We start from the raw sequence: 18110 nt of genomic DNA on the forward strand, positions 1-18110 counted from the left end.
CAGTCCTCGGTGAGCCATGGGGAGAGGAGCAGGAGCGCCACCTGCCTTGAAGACACAGGTCCCGCAGTGCCACCCAGAGACCGGCACCCTGGGGCCCACTCATCTTGCACTCACAGGGCATTCCTGCTGCCAGGCTTGCCCCTGCAGCCACCCCCTCCTTTGACCTCCCTCCTCTCCCAGGCTGAAGGCATGTAAGAGCTGAGCACCCAGGATTTAGAAGTGAAGAGCACCTACTGTTCCCTCTGCACATGCTCAAGGCACCGTGCAAGCCATTCCCTGCTCCCAGCTCGGCAAGTCTCTGAACTCTCTCGCCTGCTTGATGCTGGAAAGGGGCCCAGAGCAGGCCTCACCGTTTTCCGTGCTCCTAAAACTGCGACATATCGCTCTGCTCCTAATCTCTGCAAGGCGGGTAGCCTCGGTGCACCCATGAAGGGGAAACATGTGCAAAAGGTCTGAGAAATGGAGGCTTGGGCTCCTTTTGAAAGCAGCACAAAACTGGGACTCGCAAGGGAGCTGTCAAGGTGTCACGACCCTCTGGAAACCAAATTCCCCGCCAGCCCCAGCCGAGAGATTGGGGGCTTTCTTGCAAGCCTTGTATCCAAAACACAGGAAGAGCACATGGACGAATCAGCCCTCTTAGGGGTTCAGTGCAGATCAACGGCCTAGCTGACAAAGGTGTACAGTAAGTAGCAGTAATAGGAGCCATGGTGCTGTGGTTAAAGCACAGGCAAGAACCATGTTACTTTTCCAGGCTCTGCCACCAGTGCCATGTGCAACTGTGAGCAAGGCTCTGAAGTCCCATCTACACAGCCAAGTCACACACGTTTCACTAAAATTGGGCCCCCTCTTTGCTTGTAGGAGACGGGAGAGATTTTCCCCTTGCTTTGCAGCTGCAGGATATGAGATGGGTTGGAGTGGACAGTGCTCTGGACCCTTTTGGACTCATGGCTGCCTGCAAACGTGGGGATTGGACTAAAAGCCCAAGAAGCCCCTTGGTGTCCCATCTTCCTATTTACGTTATCTGTATTGTGGTCATGGGTCCTGGATATGACGGCAAACTGCATGCGACTGGAGGGCCTGGCGGCAGCCTGGTGGGGCTAGTCATGATGGGGTAGCTCCTATAAAATACCAGAATAAAGTGAAGGAGCGAATGTAGTATAGTACATACCAGCATACCTCCAGCTGGGGTCACCTAGGCTAGAGGCTCTGTGCGGACTCTGGTAGCTAGCACATGTTCAAAACCATGTTTTCACTGCTACCGTTATCCATGCTAGTTGGATAAAGACAGCACGGGGCTGCGGACACTATGCAACAACCAAACTCTCCAAGACAGACCAGTGACAGTGATGACCTCCTAAAACCAGGACTGGTAGAGCTCTAGGAAGAATTATGGCTTGATGGACAGTCATGGGACCGGCCTGAGACTCATGGTTTCCATTCTTGGGAAGGCCAGTGGGGAAGGTTTAGAAGCCAGCAACACTTGCCTTGTGTCCACACCCCTCCTGCTCTCTGCTATTAATAACCACCACCTTGGTGTGGCTTCCTGACCATCATGGCTAAGTCACTTTATCTCTTCTTAAGGCTTAGTTCCTCCAGCTGGAAAATCCAGCTCTACCTCAGTGCATTGTGAAGGATAGACTTGATCAGTGAGGAACTACAATGACCAGGACCATGCCAGCTGCAGGAGACAGAAAACAAATGAATGGGTACAAGGCAGGGTATCATCAGAGAGAGAAGCAGAAATTCCTGTTATGGAGGCAGCAGGGGGAAGAGAACCGTAACAGTTTTAGTCCAAGGGCAGGGACAGAAAATGAGGCTCACTGACCTTGCCCGTCTCCAACTAGACCTGCCCAGACCTAGATGCTAAGAGCACACTGAGTGGCTCATGGGATGCCTGGGCAGGGCTGTCCAGCTGCGTGCGCCCGCTCGTATCCACATCCCCTAGTGCTAAGGCCCTGGCACACTGGTCAGTGCCTCAGCAGTCTGGAGACCTCTAATGCTGAGGAAGGAAGAGAAGGATGGATGTTTAGGAGCTCTGTTAAATAGGCAGTGAGCCCACTCCTGCCCCCTGTGGGCTCCAGAGACGGGACGAGTGAGCGTGGAAAGGATATAAAAACTTTAATTTGTTTCATTCCAAGTCATTATGTACCAACTCAGCCCAGCTCAGTCCCAGAGAAGTGTTGGTGAGCTCATGCAGAGGGAGTACTTGGGCCTGCCCCACAGCAGCAGAATCTGTAACTTGGCCATTCAGTCAAAACGGGTGATCTGGGGGCAGGGCTGTGGCAGCCAAGTTGATGGGGTTCTGCTTCTGCATGCTGGGGACAGACTGACTTCCAGCGTGGGGAGGTGGGGATATCATCGCTCAAAACACTGGGACTGGGACAGCCTGGGGTGCTTTGATGGTGCTTTATTGCTTGGGTGCAGATGCTGCCTACTTGCCACTTGTGCAGGAATTTCCCAGGAGGGGGAGGGATGCTCAGACCATGTGCCCATTCCTACAGGCTTTGGGGTAAGACTGCAGGAGCCACTGAACCACTCTGAACCACTGGCTGCCTCCCCTTGGCCCTTGCTGCTGGGATCTCTGCGGCTCCATGCACAGGGCAGATCAGCACACCTTGGAAATCCTGGCCACAAACAAGTTAACAATGGGATAAAAGAGTTTCCTCCTCTTCAGGCCTAGGGAAGGTCCTTCGCCATGGAGAGTGAGCAGGTTCATCCTTGAGCTACAGGTTGGATCCCAGGACAGTTTTGGGGCTTCTTAGAAAGATGTCCTAGAAATTCATGGGCAAGTCCTTTAAAAAGGATCCCTAGGCAGCCCAGACCTCTCTTGCATGTGCTCTCACGGCCTGCCAGGTAACCTGGCCGGGTGCAGGTAACAGACAGCATGGACCCCTCCTTGTATTTGCACACTGCGGTTTGTCTTCTGCGCAGCAACTGGCAGGGAAATCCCCACCCGAAAACAAGAGTCCAGTCCTGGCTGCCCTGGCTCAGCACGAGCCTGCCTATGCATACATCAGTGCCGCCTCAGCACCCGTTCTCAGACACAGCTGTGCCCAGTGTCACAGTCTCCTGTTGCATTGCTGCTGTTGCCATGCTGATGGCCTCCTCCAGGCTTTGCTGCTCTTCCAGCTAGAGGGGAGGAAAGACGCACACAACTTCATTCTCCTAAACAATCCATGAGAGGCTGGGGCAGAATGAAGGGGTGAAAGGGAAGGAGAAGTGGTTGAAAGAGGAACCTGAGTGCTGGGGAAGCACAGCAGAGAGGAACACAGGTGCTGGGGTAGGAGGAAGGGTGCAGGAGAGGAGTTATGGTGTGCTGCATGCTCTCAAGCTTGCCACGAGTAATCCATGCAGTACAGCTACCAAGCAGAGGTGCAGTAAAGAGAATGGAAGGGGGATCTGGGTAGAGTCAGGTGCACAGAGAACAGGGCTCAGGCCTGGCCTGGTTCTGAGACAGTACCTGCACTGCAATATGAGTGCCATTGGCAGTCGCTAGCAATGCCACCTGCTGGTGATGGAGAGAAGCTATAGCTGACTCTTCAGACAGGACAGCCCCGGGGGCGACTATTGTAATCTGGAAGACACAAGGCAAAAATAAATCCATTTACAAGCAACGTGCCCCAGGCAGAGTATTCCAAGTGAGGGATCGGGAAGGCTCCACTCCTGCTCCTACCGGCTGTGCCTCGGTGCCGTCTGCACTGACCACAGTCACAGTATGTGTGCCAGAAGCCGCGAGGTCTCCCTGTGGCACGGTGATGGTCCCGCCCTGTGTCACCATGCTGATTGCACTGCCCAGCACCTGTAGGTCCTCATGGGACAGACTGACCTGGGAGGGGAAACAGAAGGTCAGCCTCTGACAGGTCCATGAGGTGAGACTGACACCCAAGAGGGAGAACAAAGGGGTTTCTGGAGTGAGGACTGAGAAGCCAGACCCAGACATTCTTCCACTTACTGGCATTGCCAGCACCTTCCTTTTCTCTACTGCCTTCTGTGCCAGCAATTCCTCATTTTAGCAGCACAGCTCCCAGCAAGTGGAGACATCTCATTACTCATTTTACAGATGCGCATCCAAGACATTGAGAGGTGAAGCAACTTTCATAAGACCAAAGGCAGAGTCAATCCTACATCTGGGAATGCAACCCAGGAGTCCTCTCTGTGGCCTCCAGCTGAAACCGCTTGACCACAGACCCCTCCCACCCTGCTCGTGAGGGCAGCTCATTTCATTTTTGTGGCACCGAAGTAACAAGGGAACTGAGAAGCCATTGCTTCCTTAAACTTGTGCTGCAGAAACAGCTCTTACATTCAGTTTGCAGGCCCTGCAGCAGCTGGCTGCTTCACAAGCACGGCAGGTGGAAGTGGTGACTGGCTGCTGGGTTGTCATTTACATACTACAAAAAAACATAATGACCAAACCCAGCCAACCTCAGCAGAAACTGAAAGGTGCTGCCATCTGATGACTGCCCAACAGGCTACAGCAAATGTGAGGCTGTTCAGTTCCCAAGGGACATGTGCTCAGAGCACATGTAAAGTCTTGTCTAGCTGTAGTGTCCCCTTGTCTTGAGGCTGTAGGTGTAGCTGCTCTGCCTCTGTCCCTGACTAATGGCTGCACCTATTGCTGTCCATGGCTGTCCACACAGCTTCTTCTCTCAGCAGAAGAGAGCTCCAAGGTGAACGCTAAGATGAAGCCCAGCACCCACTGGACACCCCAAACCAAGGACCCAACCTTCTCTATTTAATGGGAAAAGAAAAGCCAGAATATTTGCACCAGAGGACGATGAATGCATATGAGTGGCCGAGGTAGGACCAACACTAGTCACCATACTGCAGCCTCTGAATAGTCCTAGTCTCTGTACCTGCTGCGTCCCATCTTGTGTGATGAGTGACACTGGGGTAGGCGTATTGTCCTCCTCTTCCTCTTCCTCCTCCTCCTCCTCTGACAGGAAAGCAATATGTCGGCGTTTTGGTGAGGGGCCCTTCTCGGCAGCTTGGGCAGAAGGGAAGGGAAGCGTCAGTGATGCGGCCATGCTTGGTAATATGGCACCAGATGTGGTACCTTCTCTATGACATCCATTATTGAAGGGATGGGACAATGCAGCAAACAGGAGCGTGGGACCATAATAACAGTGGCAGGACACTGGGCTGGGAGGTGGGGCTGGGGAGTTTTTTTCTTGGTGGCCAGAGCTAGGTTTGAAGAGAAGCCAGCAAACCCAGGCTGCAGGATTCATCCTCTCTCTATGGCAACAGTCAGGTCCATGAGTGGAGGCCTTAGGCTCAAAGCTGTGTCTGAGTGACACCTGCAGGCTCAGTCTCTGGAGCCATTAATTTGCTGTACTATCTAACCTGAGCCCAGAGTGATTAACAGGGACGGGGTCACTCACCTTCCAGCTGCTGCTGCTCGTAGAGGGCCTGCTCGCTCTCCTCGGTGGCCTCCAGCTCGCCGTGGGTGCTGCGCTTGTGCATGGCCAGTGTGGAGGTCTGGCGGTAGGTCTTCCCGCAGCTATTGCAGGTGTAGGGCTTGCAGTGTGTGTGCACCACGTGATGCTTGTACAGGCTGGAGTACTCTGTGAAGCGCTTCCCACAGCCTGGCACCGTGCACATGTATGGCTTCTCTCCTGGGGGCAGAGAGGGCAGACACGCAGTAGGGAGGTGCCACAGCACTTAAGTTTTGCCTGAGCTGCATCAGCCTCATCCTGACCATACCAATGGGGCCATGAGGCACAAGGAGGCAAGATGTGATCAAGGCCACCCAGAGAGTCAGTGACAGAGCCAGAAATGGAATCCAGGAGACTGTACCTTCCTGTGCTCAGACCAAATCTGTCTGCCTGGAAAATGCTGCCCAGAGATTCTCTCATCATGCACACCTCTCTTAGACAGAGTTAAGCTTGACAGGGTGGTTACAAGCATATTGGGGGACTGGCAGGGTTACAAAATGCTTGGATTCCTCCATATAAAGTGCATGTGCACAGCTTTTTCCTGAAAAAGGCATGAGGTTTGTATTGTGGAAAACATGAGACCTCCTGAGTGACAGGATCAGAGCAAAGGCCACATTCACCAGCAGGTCTGCTGAGCGTCTGCTGCCTTCTTGGAGGGTTTAGCTATTTTACAAGGGAACAGAGAGCTGTTCCCTCTGCCCCCCTTACCTGTGTGGATCCTCATGTGATTCTTGTAGTTGGTGGCACTGGTGAACCCTCTCCCACAGCTGGGCTCGGGACACAGGTATGGGCGCTCCCCTGTGTGTGTCCGGACATGGACCTTCCGAATGTTGGAGGTGGTGAAGGAGCGACCACAGCCTTCGAAGGGGCATTTGAAGGGGCGCTCGCCTGTACCAACACCAAGAAAGGCACCATGAGGTTTCTGGGAGGCAAGGAGGACACTTAAGTAGGGGACAGGACTAGAGGTAGTGGCCTCAGGCTGCAGAGGAAATTTAGGTTGGAGATGCGGAGGAACTTTCTGACTCGGAGGGTAGGTAAGCACTGGAACAGGCTTCCTGGAGAAGTGAGGGAATCTACATCCCTGGAAATTTTCAAGAGCTGGTTGGAGAGACATTTGGCCAGGATGGTTTAGTCAGGAATGATCCTGCCTTGAACAGGGGCTGGACAAGATGACCCTGTGAGGTCCCCTCCAGCCCTACTTTCCCATGATCCTATGACCTTGACACCACGGGAGCTGAAACAGAGATTCAGACCTCCTTATCCTGTCTGCTACATTGAAGAGTCCCTCCATCCCATGCCCTTTAGGCACACCTCAACAATGAGGCCTGAACTGCATGCAGCAAACAGGCAGAAACAAGGGACTGGAAACACATGCCACTGCTTGGTGCCTGCCTTGGACACTTCCCCAGGGCCAATTCAGACTCTGATAAGGCTGCCAAATGCAGCCACATTCTGCTGGAAAAGGACTGAGACCCAAGCTCTTTTGACTGCCCTGCTTGTTAACATGCATCAGAAGGAATGGCTGAGGTGGCTATTGCTTCTTCCTCATTACGTCTGAAGATAAGACCAGGGCAGACTTGCACTGACATACTAAGGACACAGGAGCTTCAGCCAGGGTGTGAGCACACAGAAATGCAAATCAGAGGGCAGTGGAGAGCACCTGCTGCTGTGCCCATCTTGGTGGGGAGCTCAGGTCTCTTGTCCTACAGTGATGCTGCCCACCTGTGTGTGTCCGGGTGTGTTTCTGCAGGTCCCCAGAGGTTTTGAAAGCTTTGCTGCATGTGTCTTCTGGACACTTGTAAGGTTTCTCACCCGTGTGCGTTCTCACATGGCTCTTCAGCCCGTACCCTGAGGGGGAAAGAGGCCACATGGAGTTAGTGCTACAATCAGCTGCAGATAACATGACAGCACAGAAAGAGTTCAGCAGTCCATGGACCATAGTCGGTCTTTCTCCAAGGCCTGGAACCTGCAAGAAATGGTCCTCCTAGCCTGCCTGAAAATCCAGGTTCAAACCTGAGCAAGGTCCAGTTAATTTTTCATCTTAACACAGTAAATGGAGTCACTAACTACGCGCAGGGCCTTTCTGACAAGGCTTTAAAAACAAAGCTCCTGTTTTTCCTGGTGGAAACATAGAACCAAACCCCTCCAGGTGAGAGCCCCTGACGAGGGATTGACAACTCTTACCTGTGGCAAATGCTTTCCCGCAGCTGGGGAAATCACACCTGTATGGCCGGTCACCTGTGTGGGCTCGCTCGTGCACCTGGCGAGAGGGGACAGAAATCTAATGCAAAGTCATGATTTAAGTGGGCTGAAGAGGGCACTGAAAAGGGGGATAAGGCAGGGAGCAAGTTGGGACCCTTCTGCCACCCTAAGCCCAAGCTGCTATGTCTGTCCTTGCACCAAGCAAATGTGAGAGCTTCTTCCACGACCCCACCCTCCTCCCCCTGCTAGCTACTGGGTTTCTTGGGACACATTTGGACTTCAATAAAAGGTGTAATTTGAAAATGGATTTGCCAACACGTGTTAAAACCCTGACACTAACAGGGTCAAGATTTTACCATGTTGGCTGGCTGGGACAACTCTTGGCAAGAGGCCAATGAACACATGGTAAAAACACAACAAATCAGCTCCTACATTTTTAAAACACAACCTTTTATTCTAGTCTGGATAAAGCCCCATCTAGCTGCTCTGTTCTATGTGAAGATACTTGCTCGCAGCAGGAAAAAAAGTGTTTATTGTGTGTGACAAGGAAGCAGATCCATCTTACAGCTAGAGCAGACACTGGTGCTGCTCAGCTGCACTTTGAAAGCATTGCAGCTTGGCAGCCTGCCACAGCTCAAAGAGGGATGGGCTGACTGTCTCACTGGGACCCAGAAAGGGCGTGGGGAAGAGAGTTCAACCTCTCTCCTCAAGGCACCTGTCTTCCTCCAAATCCTTGAAGGCTGAATTCAGCTCCCCAGATGGCTAGAAGCCATCACTAAGAATGACACACTTTTTCTATAAGGATCCTGGCCTCTTTCCTCCTGGGGTCAAGTCTGTGTATCCCATAGGGCAGCACTCTGAGCCATCAATCTAGGATGGGGTAGGGTGCAGGATGAAAGCTTGGGTGCACCTTTAGCTGGTATACCTTTAAATGGTGGGCTGTGGTGTAGAGACGGCCACAGCCTTTGTACCCACAACGAAAGGCTCTGTCGCCGACCTGCTGCCCCTTCCCGTTGCTGCGTACTTCCTCTTCCTGCAGATCCTGCCATAAGACACAAAAAAGCTAAACCAAAAGAGCAACCACACTGGTCCTTGCTGAGACCAGATGGATCTGCACACACACAGTGCAAGCCACCACTTAGATCAGGGCAACTGGAGCCAGGTTTCCAGGTTCTAGTTCCCAGCTCACTGTGCACAGATCATTTCATTTCTCTGGGCTCCAGTCCACTCATCATAAACTAGGTAGATAATACTTATCCACCTTACACGGGTGTTGCAAGAACTTCATGACCAGGTTGAAAAGGGCTTTGAAAATCTATCCAAAGTGCTATGGAAAGGCTAAATTTTACTTGCATTATTTAGTACTATGCTATGAGTGGCACGAGAAAGTCATGCTGACCACCCTAAATTTCAGCCTGGCAAAATTCTCCAAGCCTGTTTTCCCAATGCATGTCATTTTTTGGAAGGGGAAATTAATATCATTAGTTTTGCCGGGAAGACAAAGAGACTATGAGCCTGGGCTAATATACCTGCAGGATGAATCTGCAAGCATAAGAGCTGCATGATACAAAATAGCCATGTACTGGAAACAGGCAGACAGAAGCAGAAGGCAGTTCTAGAAAGATGTGGAATTGACCAAAATTGTCATTTTGGGTTGCTAAATCAAACCCGGCACACACAGGGTCCCTCTCGCAGGTTGTGACCAGAACTGGAGAGGTGATGGGATAGAGCTCAGCCTCAAATGAGCCAAGGAAACGTCCAACCGCAAAGTCCAAACCTGAGCAGGGGCATTGTTCGGCTCCTCTGGCTTCAAGTGGCAGATGCTAGCAACTCCCTCGTCCACCTCAGAGACCTGCAAGCAAAGAAACTTTGCATGTCCTCGTGCCTACTTGCACAGCACAGAACAGGTGACTGAGGCCTAAGCAATGACACGCTTATCCTAGCACTACACAGTGGATCCAGTGCTGCTTTTGGTCTTGTCACAGCAGGAAGGGTTGCAACTTGGTCCAGATGCTGTTACTTTGAAATGTTCCTGGAAGCATGAGGGCCAAGCATGAAGGGAACTTGTTACTGCTACCCACATTATTATTTTGAACGTGAACTTCAGGAAGATGGCAGGTCCCAACACCCACTGCTTCAAATGGAGACCACTCGCAATAAGAGGAAGCACTGCAAGCTAGGAGCAGCAATACACACAACCACTTAGGCAGAGCAGCTGTTGGGGCCTGAATATACGATGGATGTTAGGGTCATGACTGAAAGCCACCGCTGACAAGAAACACCTTCCTTCCTTCTCACCTGGAGTATTACAAACCAACAATCCTTGGTGGAGAGAAGTGTGTCACATCACTAATTATTTCTATGGGGGAAGATTAGGATTCCTTATTGCTTAGACCAGACTGAAAAACATTCAGCCCTATGGGCCAGGTGATGCACCTCCAGAGGTGGGGCAAGTGATGATGGGACCAACCCCTTGCATGCCAGCCCTGCTATCACAGCAGCTATGGCACCCACGGGGTGTTAGTCCCACTTCTGTTCACCCCACCACAGAATTTCTGACTTTGTGGACTTGGCTGTATGATATTCCCTTGAAGCTGACTGATGATATTAAACAAGACAGACTGCACTGTGTAAAGAGGTAAGAGGAAAAATAAGCTATGACCTTAGGGCCAGGGTATCAGTGGGGCATTTCACTATAAAGGCTGGGACATGGAGCTTCTGTGAGCTAAGCTGTTTGTGAAAGAGGCAGTTGATCAGAAAATAATGCAGCCTAAAAGCAATCTATAGCAGGATCTTACTCTGCTCTGGAATCAAAATATGCTCCATAAACTATATCCTTCATCCACTACTGCAAGATGGCCCCCTCCAGAGCGGAACAAGGTAGCATTTAATAGCACGTGACCACATCATATCTGCAGGAAGGAAGATGAGAACACTAAATCCAGCTAAAACTTTAAGGGGAATTCAGATGCATCAAATTAAGTCACATCCAGTGAGGCATGAAAACAATAAGACACTAGCCTAGCTGTACAGAGCTCATTGTGCCTCACTGTGTGAGAGGTGGGGAGAAAGCTAGGCCATAATACAGGACCTGGGCAGTCCCGATTTGGTCTACAGGTCGTATCCTGCCTATTAGCTAATCAGCTGTGCTGGCACCCTCACCTTGCTGGCGTACTGCTTGAGCGCGTTAATGGTGTCAGTGTCAAAGGCATCATCTTCCTCCTCCCCAGCCAACTCTCCCACCTCTGTTTGCGCCTGCACTGCCAGGATGGTGCTGCCAGCTGGCATAATCACGGGACGATGGATGTAGGCAGTGGAGCCGTCTTCCAGCTGAACTGCTTCCAAGGTGCTGGGGTCGTAACCCTCTGAAAGGGACCACAAAGATCAAACAGTAGTAGAGCTGCTGTGTGCTGACTGCTGCTTGTCTAGCTTTTGATCATTTAGAGTTGGTAACTTAGGGAGGACTAAAGCTTCAGGGACAAGGCACTGTAAGTTCAGAAATCAAACCTGCTTTACTAACAGATCCCACTTTTAAACTAGAAGTATTAATCCCGTTCCCCCGGGTCTGAGAAGGGCAAGAAGTGAAGGCTGGGACTGTCTAGGTAAGGAAGATGGACTGGAAGGGATGAGAGCCAGGACTAGGACTTGGAAAGTTGGAGGGAAGGGATCAGAAGGAACTGTGCTTAGCCAAAATGGGGAGAAAAGACCTATACCCACATCATCGTCCCCCACTTTGGAATGGATCACAAGATTTGCCTCACCATTCCTCTGCCCCCAGCAACTGTCTGCAGAGCCCACTGGAAAGGTTTGTGTCTCATATGTAGTATGGACCCACAAAGAGGGTGACAAACTACTACTATCATCAGCAACTCTGTTAGCCTAAGTGAGGGAAGTCTGTGCAGTAGACCCAAAGATTCCTGACCACAGATGACCCATATGGTGTGAAGGTGCCATCATATAATGGAGGACCTCTTTTTTAACTTGCTTTTAAAAGAAAAAACCAGGGAATTACATACAGAAGAGCTACATTAAAAGAAGGTTATCAGGTTAAAAGGCTCAATGCCAAACTTCAGAGTGCCCATAGGACAGCATTTGGCCCTTGTGTTTGGATGCCTAATGATACAGCCTCTACATGGAGCAATCTCATGGGTAGAGCAGCTGAACACTGCCCTGGAGAGCTATTTCCTTTCTCTTTGAACAATAACCAATCCCCTAGCTATATCAGTGTCTTTCTGAAGATGGCACTTATGTGTTCTGCCCAGTTCCTACCATCCAAGTGGCAGACAGTCTTAGAAACCTGTAACATTTTAACATCTCAGATGTCAGACACTGGGGGGAAGACAGAAGAATTCAGATTACCTTTAGGGGCAGTATGTATATACGCCATGCTGCCATCCTCCAACACAACTGGCTGCCCATCTTCGAAAGCTACAGACTCTGGGGGAAGAACAGAACACCAAACACACAAAGCACAGGCTGGGGCGAGGAATTTCACTGCAAGCTCTGAGAGTCAGTCTGCTCAGCTCCCCATACACAGTAACTGTTCAGAAGGGCTCAGTTCAGAAGTGTCCTGCTGGTTTTCAAAGCCTGCCACAGTATCCAGTATTCACTGGTTATCTATGCAGCTTAGCGCTGCCACTGTTAACTAACTACTGAGCTTGAAAGACCTTCCACTCAACTCAGCAATGTTTCTTTGGAGATAACACAACTTACCTTTTGGACACTTAATTTGATCAAGGTTAACTTTTCCCAAAATGTTCTAAGCACCAGTGAGTAGAACCCCGTGGGTTTGTGAGAAAGCAAAAACCCAGAAAAGGGGACATTTGAGAACACATGGAAACTTGGCCATTCCCTCTGATAGCCCAATTAAGATTTTCCAGCATAACAACAAGACTTATCCGGCCTCCTAGTTGATCTGGTAATCCAGACAAGAAGGAATAATACTGATAAGGGGAGGGAGGAATGAGGCGCACACACACAACCCTGGTATGGAGAGAAAGGAAGGCATGTGGGAATGGAAATGAACACGAAGTCCTCTGCCTAAGGGAAAAATAGGACCCTGTGGTGTATGTGGGGGAAGAGGACAAGCCAACCAAACCCCAAACATGGACAAGAAGGAATATAGAAACAGGAGCTATGAGGTTTTCTACAGGGCTCTGGACATGGAGAGAGATAATGTAGGACTACAGCATGGCAGGGAAGAGAATCATAGAAAATTAGGGCTGGAAAGGAACTCAGGAGGTTGTCTAGTCCAATCCTCTGCACAAAGCAGGACCATCCTCAACTATCTCATCATAGGCAGAGGAAGAAAATAGGATTTGGGGGGACTCAGTGCACGCATGTGCAGGCACCACCCTCCATCAGCAAGTAAGCCTGTCATGGGGAAGGGGTGGGGGTGCGGGGGCAGATCAAGGCCTCTGCAGTGAGGCAGTGGGACAGGGGCTGGGGTGAATAGGGCCATGGGGGTGTGTGCAGCAGCAGCACCCTCTCCCCTGTCCCCTGCAGCCGCTCAGAGCCCGTGCCCTTGCTGCCTGTGTTTTGTGGGGGGCTAAGCCCCATTAGCCCAGACCTTCTGCCATCTGTGTATCTCATCCCAGCCAAGGCTTTGTCTAGCTAGGTGTTAAAAACCTCCAAGGAGAGAGATGCCACAACCTCTCTGTGAAGCCTGTTTCAGTGCTTTACTACCTTCCTAGTGAGGAAGATTTTCCCCAATATCTAACCTAAACTTCCTCAGCTGCAACTTGAGCCCACTGCTCCTTGTTTTGTCATCTGCCACCAGCTCCATCCTCTTTGGAACCCCCTTCAGGTAGTTGAAGGTTGCTATTAAATCCCCCCTCAGTCTTCTCTTCTCCAAATTAAATAACCCCAGTTCCATCAGCCGCTCCTCAGAAGTCACATTCCCCAGGCCCCGAACCATTTTTGTTTCCCCTCTGTTGAAGTCTCTTCAATTTGTCCACATCCTTTCTGTAGTGGGGGGCCCCAAACTGGACACGGGACTCCAGATATCACACAGAACCTCTGACATGGAGGAGGTAGAGGATATGGGTGCACACAATGCCTACGTTGGGTTTAGAATGGGGCTTCTGGTGTGGGGGATACATGGTGTCCCTGGCGTGGGGAGAAGTGGACCACGAAGGAAAGGCTTGGGGTGGGGTCGTGAACAGTCCCTGCAATAGCAGAGGGTGCAAAGGTCGCTCACAGGGAACTTGTGGGGGACAATGGTGGGGTGAAAGGAGCAGCAGATTGCCAGTTATCCCTTCACAACACTTCACCATAGCTGGCACAAGATGATTATCCCCTGCTGCCCAGCCACAGGAAACTAATCCCCATAACCTCTCATCTAAGTTAGTTCCATCTCATTTCAAATCTGATACAAAACCAGAGAGATCTAGCCAGCCTGAGATAGATGTGGCTTCTAAAACTCCTCTTTGGAGACTAATCCAGAGTCTCTCCTTAACTGTAAAGAAAGAGTTGCTTCAGGTTCTTCACAGCTGAAAAAGACCACGCCTGGACACTGCCCATCGAACACACATACCTGACAACCTTGCACAGAAAACCACAGAGTTTGCTGAACTTATTTTTAGATTTGTGAAATGACAAACACTGGCCAAGGGACTACAGGGGCCAAATCCTCCACTCTCTTCCCCTGTCGCTGCTTACATCAACAGTACATTTGGCCACTTGTCAGTTCACTGCAAATTGCACAGGAAGTCAAAGGCTTTACGCTTGCATTCAGTCCGCCCTGGTGGACTTCACACACACACACGCACGCACACACACAGAGTCACAGAAGTTAAGGGCTAGGAGGCACCTCTTCCAGGCGGAGCTTACGGGAGATGAGTCTAGAGTCACATCAGCAATGGCATTCTAACAAAACAAGGAGATATTCCAAATGCTTCCTGAATTCAAACTGCCCTCACCTTTCTGGACTGTCACTTGATGGATATAAGCTGTGGTCCCATCCTCAAGCTCGATCACTTGCCCTTCAATCAACTTCTCTTCTGCAAGGGTTTAAAAAGAAAATCGTCATCGCTGATGGCAGTACTAATAAACCTCCCTGCCCACGGGATGGTCCTGTCCCTCCTTCATAGCCTCTTGCCCTGTCTTCTTAGGGAAACAGTTATATGGGCCAGTATCACAAAGAGTAGTGGGCGATCTGAAATACAGACCTACATAAATACAAGTCCTACACAGTAATGGGTATCTTTATAAATGCCAGAGAGAAGATAACGCCCCCCATCCTCCGCCCTTCAAAGGTTGCCTGTATGAAAGAAACACAGCAAAGGAATCTTAATCATAACTTTTTTTTTTTTTTTTTTAAATAGGCTACAGGTTCTTTCACCAATTTTTTAACCAAAGAGGAGGAAACAGAGCAAAAATGCTGTAGTCTCATCGCTAAGTCTCAAGCCAGTAACTGATTAAAATAAATGATGAAGACTGCCTTTGACTTCAATACTCCTTCCCTACCTGACACTTAGCACTAACACCTTTCTTACTCAAGTAATGAGCTAAGTTTACTCTATGCTCCTCAGACACGCTAAACTCCCAACTTGAGTTCAGTGGAAGTTTTGGCTGAGTGAGGAATTGCAGCCCATATAATAGGTGAATGCTTACCGCTGCTGGGTAAACCCTACCCTTTGTATGCGTTTGCTCTTGTGCGTGTTATTTTCCCTAAGGCCGAGTTAAGAACCTACCAGATAAACACAAGGTCCTGACCCCAAGCAAATCTACAAGGCAAGTAGCAGGTAACATGCTACATGGACGACTTCATCAGATCTAATTTTTTGCAGCACCACACACCCAGTCGTCAAAGGGCAGGCCCTGCAGCCCCAGCAGCTCATACCTTTGATGGCCTGCTGAATGTAGGCTGTCGTCCCATCGGTGAGGGTCACTGCTTGTAGGCCCAAGCTCTCCATAATGCCACGATGAGCGCTCCTCAGACATGAACTTCACTTTAATCAGCACTCTCCTACAAAGCGGCTTTCTGGAAGAGGCGAAGAGATTTCTGCCTCGCTACAAACCTTAGATGAAAAGAACATTTCAAATTAGATTGTCCCCCAGACAGGCTCTTTTTAGTGCAGAAGAGGCAACGTGTTAGTTGGACCCGGCTTGCCTGACATCTGTATGGACTGAATCAGCTTTAAATAAAGGTGCCAGAAAGCCCTGCTGAAGCACCCAATCTATACAGATGCTGCAGAGCTAGGTCTAAGTAACAAGCTGCCGCTTCCAGTAAAGCACTTCTTTTTTTCATGTCTGCAAGCAGTCCGTAAGAACAAACACACTCACGATCCTTTCAATATCCGGCCTGTGAATTGGCAGCATGTGGGTCACAGCGGGATGCTATGACCATAAATGGAATAAAACTTCATTGCCAAGTGCGCTGACAGATTCTCATTTTCTTTTCAGGTGCAATGACCATTTATTTAACAATCTCATGTAGTTCTTACCAAGGATCTCCTTAGGTCTTAAGGGACAAATCAACCAAATGGAAGTGTACTTTGCTATATGCTGGGACGTAATGGAAATCCTTTATCAAGGAGACATGTACACATCTTCATCCTTTCTTTACATTCATGTTCCAACTCGCACCCTTCCCAGGAACAGGCTTTTTGCTTCTACTGAAAAGCAGATCCTTCAGGATCTTTCTTTTAAGTGAATCTATTACAAGCAGAGGAGGAGACTGGTGGTTTCCTCTCTTCACCTACAGAATAGGCAGGGTATAAGCAACAGCACAGCAAGATTCCTCTGTCAATACTCCCTGATCTTGGCCTAAAAGGATCAACGTTGAGGGTCTGTCTTTACGGGGAAATTAACCGGAACAGAAAATTGTGGTATAAACTTATTCCAAAACATCTTCCCATGTGGGCACATGTATTCCATATTAAGAATGGCTGATCTTGGTTTGGCTTAACCTGCCTGAGAGCAGATTCAAGCTAAACTGGAAGAAAGCACTCTCAGCCCACAATAACAGCAATGCTCAGGAAGCTATTCCAGAATACCTCCTCACAAGCACGTCAGGGAAGGTCGGTTTCTGCTGTCTGCACAGTTGCCAGTGTTTCTCCTGGCACCACTGCCACAGAGGTGAAATATCACTAGGTCCCATATAATTGTGACAGAAGCGAGCACACTGACATTGACCCATAGTCACTGCACATAACATTTTGGAACAGCAACAACTGTGGGAGTCACAAACAACTTGGGCTGGATTTGAATCTAGAGGAGAAAGACTCCTGTATCCCATGACCAGCTCCCTAAGCCATCCAGTCCCCTTGCAACAGCACTGTAATATGAGATGTCAGTCACATGTGCCATCAATAAGTTATTTTAAATCAGAGATTTACAAGTTTCTTTCTTTCTAAAAAGTTTTGTTGTTGGGGGGGGGGGGTTTGGGTGGGGGGAGGAAGGCAGGATCAGAAGGGCTGATCAATTCTCCTTTTTGTCAGGTTGCCTATAGCATCTACCGCTGTAGTATATACTCATGTCCTAGAAAAATCAAAAAACTTTGCTGCTCAGACCAGCAGCTCTGAGGACAGCAGTATGTTTATTCATGTCGCCATGCATTGCTGCAAACAGCCCATGGCTCCAATATTGCAATATCCAAGCTACTGCCTCTATGGTGGGCTCAGCAATTTGCAGGAAGCATCATCAGAAATTAAGTCCAAATTTAATTTTCACACTTGAATCTGCTATTTTGCCAGTCCCCACTCCCTGCCTTTCTGTGGTATCAGATCTCTTGGGGGCAAGGAAGGAAGGAAGAAGAGGCAGCTCCCCGCGTGCAAGGGGCGAGGATGCCCCAATTGGCCTCTGCTGCAGCAAAACCACTGGGGGCAGAGGCAGAGCAGTGGCTTCAGCGGCGCCGGTGTGCATGTGCAGCTGTTCTGCATGTGGACACAGGTGGAAGAGTCAAGTTCAAGGTTAGCGTGGCATTGTCTGCCACCCTAACTCGCTGAGAATGCCCCTTTCCTGAACTATAACAGCAACATTGCCACCCAGGTCCTAGCTGTAGCAGCTGTTGGGATATTCGGCTAGTCCCCTTACCTGCCTGCTCATCAGATTTCAAAACGTTACCAGTTAAGCCAGTTTAATTATCCCCATTTTACAGACTTGCCCAAGTTCAACAAACAGATCAGTGTTAGAGCAAGGAACAGAACGCCTCTCCCCCAAGATACAGGCCAGTACTCGGCCCACATGCCCACGCTGCCTCTACTACTCCTGCATTTACCCAACACCTTCTCCATGCCTATAACGTGATCCCAGAAGGCTCTAGGGCAGGGGCGGGCAAAATGCAGCCCAGGGGCCACATACAGCCTGCCAGGCCATTCTATCCAGCCCTAAAAAATTTAGAAAATTAATATTTATCTGCCCCTGGCTGCCTATCATGCAGCCCTCGATCGCTTGCCGAAACTCAGTAAGTGGCCCTCCACCCAAAATAATCATCTGCCCCTGCTCTAGGGGCAGGTCTCATGTCGTCTGCGA

At 50.0% G+C, this 18110-nt stretch overlaps 1 protein-coding gene across 2 annotated transcripts in view; it reads right to left on the reverse strand.

Moving 5' to 3' along the window:
• Nucleotides 1–2103: 2103 nt before the first annotated feature.
• ZNF76 (zinc finger protein 76) overlaps nt 2104–18110 on the reverse strand; it is a 21499-nt gene continuing 5492 nt past the window's right edge. The window contains exons 2-15 of one of the 2 annotated variants that reach the window (XM_019514143.1): nt 15478–15655; nt 14555–14635; nt 11994–12071; nt 10797–10999; nt 9412–9486; nt 8560–8676; nt 7617–7692; nt 7155–7280; nt 6141–6320; nt 5379–5612; nt 4854–4984; nt 3674–3826; nt 3461–3574; nt 2104–3129 (exon numbers count right to left, since the gene is read on the reverse strand). In XM_019514143.1, the coding sequence (XP_019369688.1) occupies nt 3025–3129; nt 3461–3574; nt 3674–3826; nt 4854–4984; nt 5379–5612; nt 6141–6320; nt 7155–7280; nt 7617–7692; nt 8560–8676; nt 9412–9486; nt 10797–10999; nt 11994–12071; nt 14555–14635; nt 15478–15550 (1746 nt within the window). In that variant the 5' untranslated portion in view covers nt 15551–15655 and the 3' untranslated portion in view covers nt 2104–3024. The remainder of the gene's footprint in view (nt 3130–3460; nt 3575–3673; nt 3827–4853; nt 4985–5378; nt 5613–6140; nt 6321–7154; nt 7281–7616; nt 7693–8559; nt 8677–9411; nt 9487–10796; nt 11000–11993; nt 12072–14554; nt 14636–15477; nt 15656–18110) is intronic. The other variant, XM_019514144.1, reaches the window with a different exon arrangement.

The sequence above is a fragment of the Gavialis gangeticus genome, unplaced genomic scaffold (assembly GCF_001723915.1).
Source record: "Gavialis gangeticus isolate Ggan-Ray unplaced genomic scaffold, GavGan_comp1, whole genome shotgun sequence".
NCBI lineage: Eukaryota > Metazoa > Chordata > Crocodylia > Gavialidae > Gavialis > Gavialis gangeticus.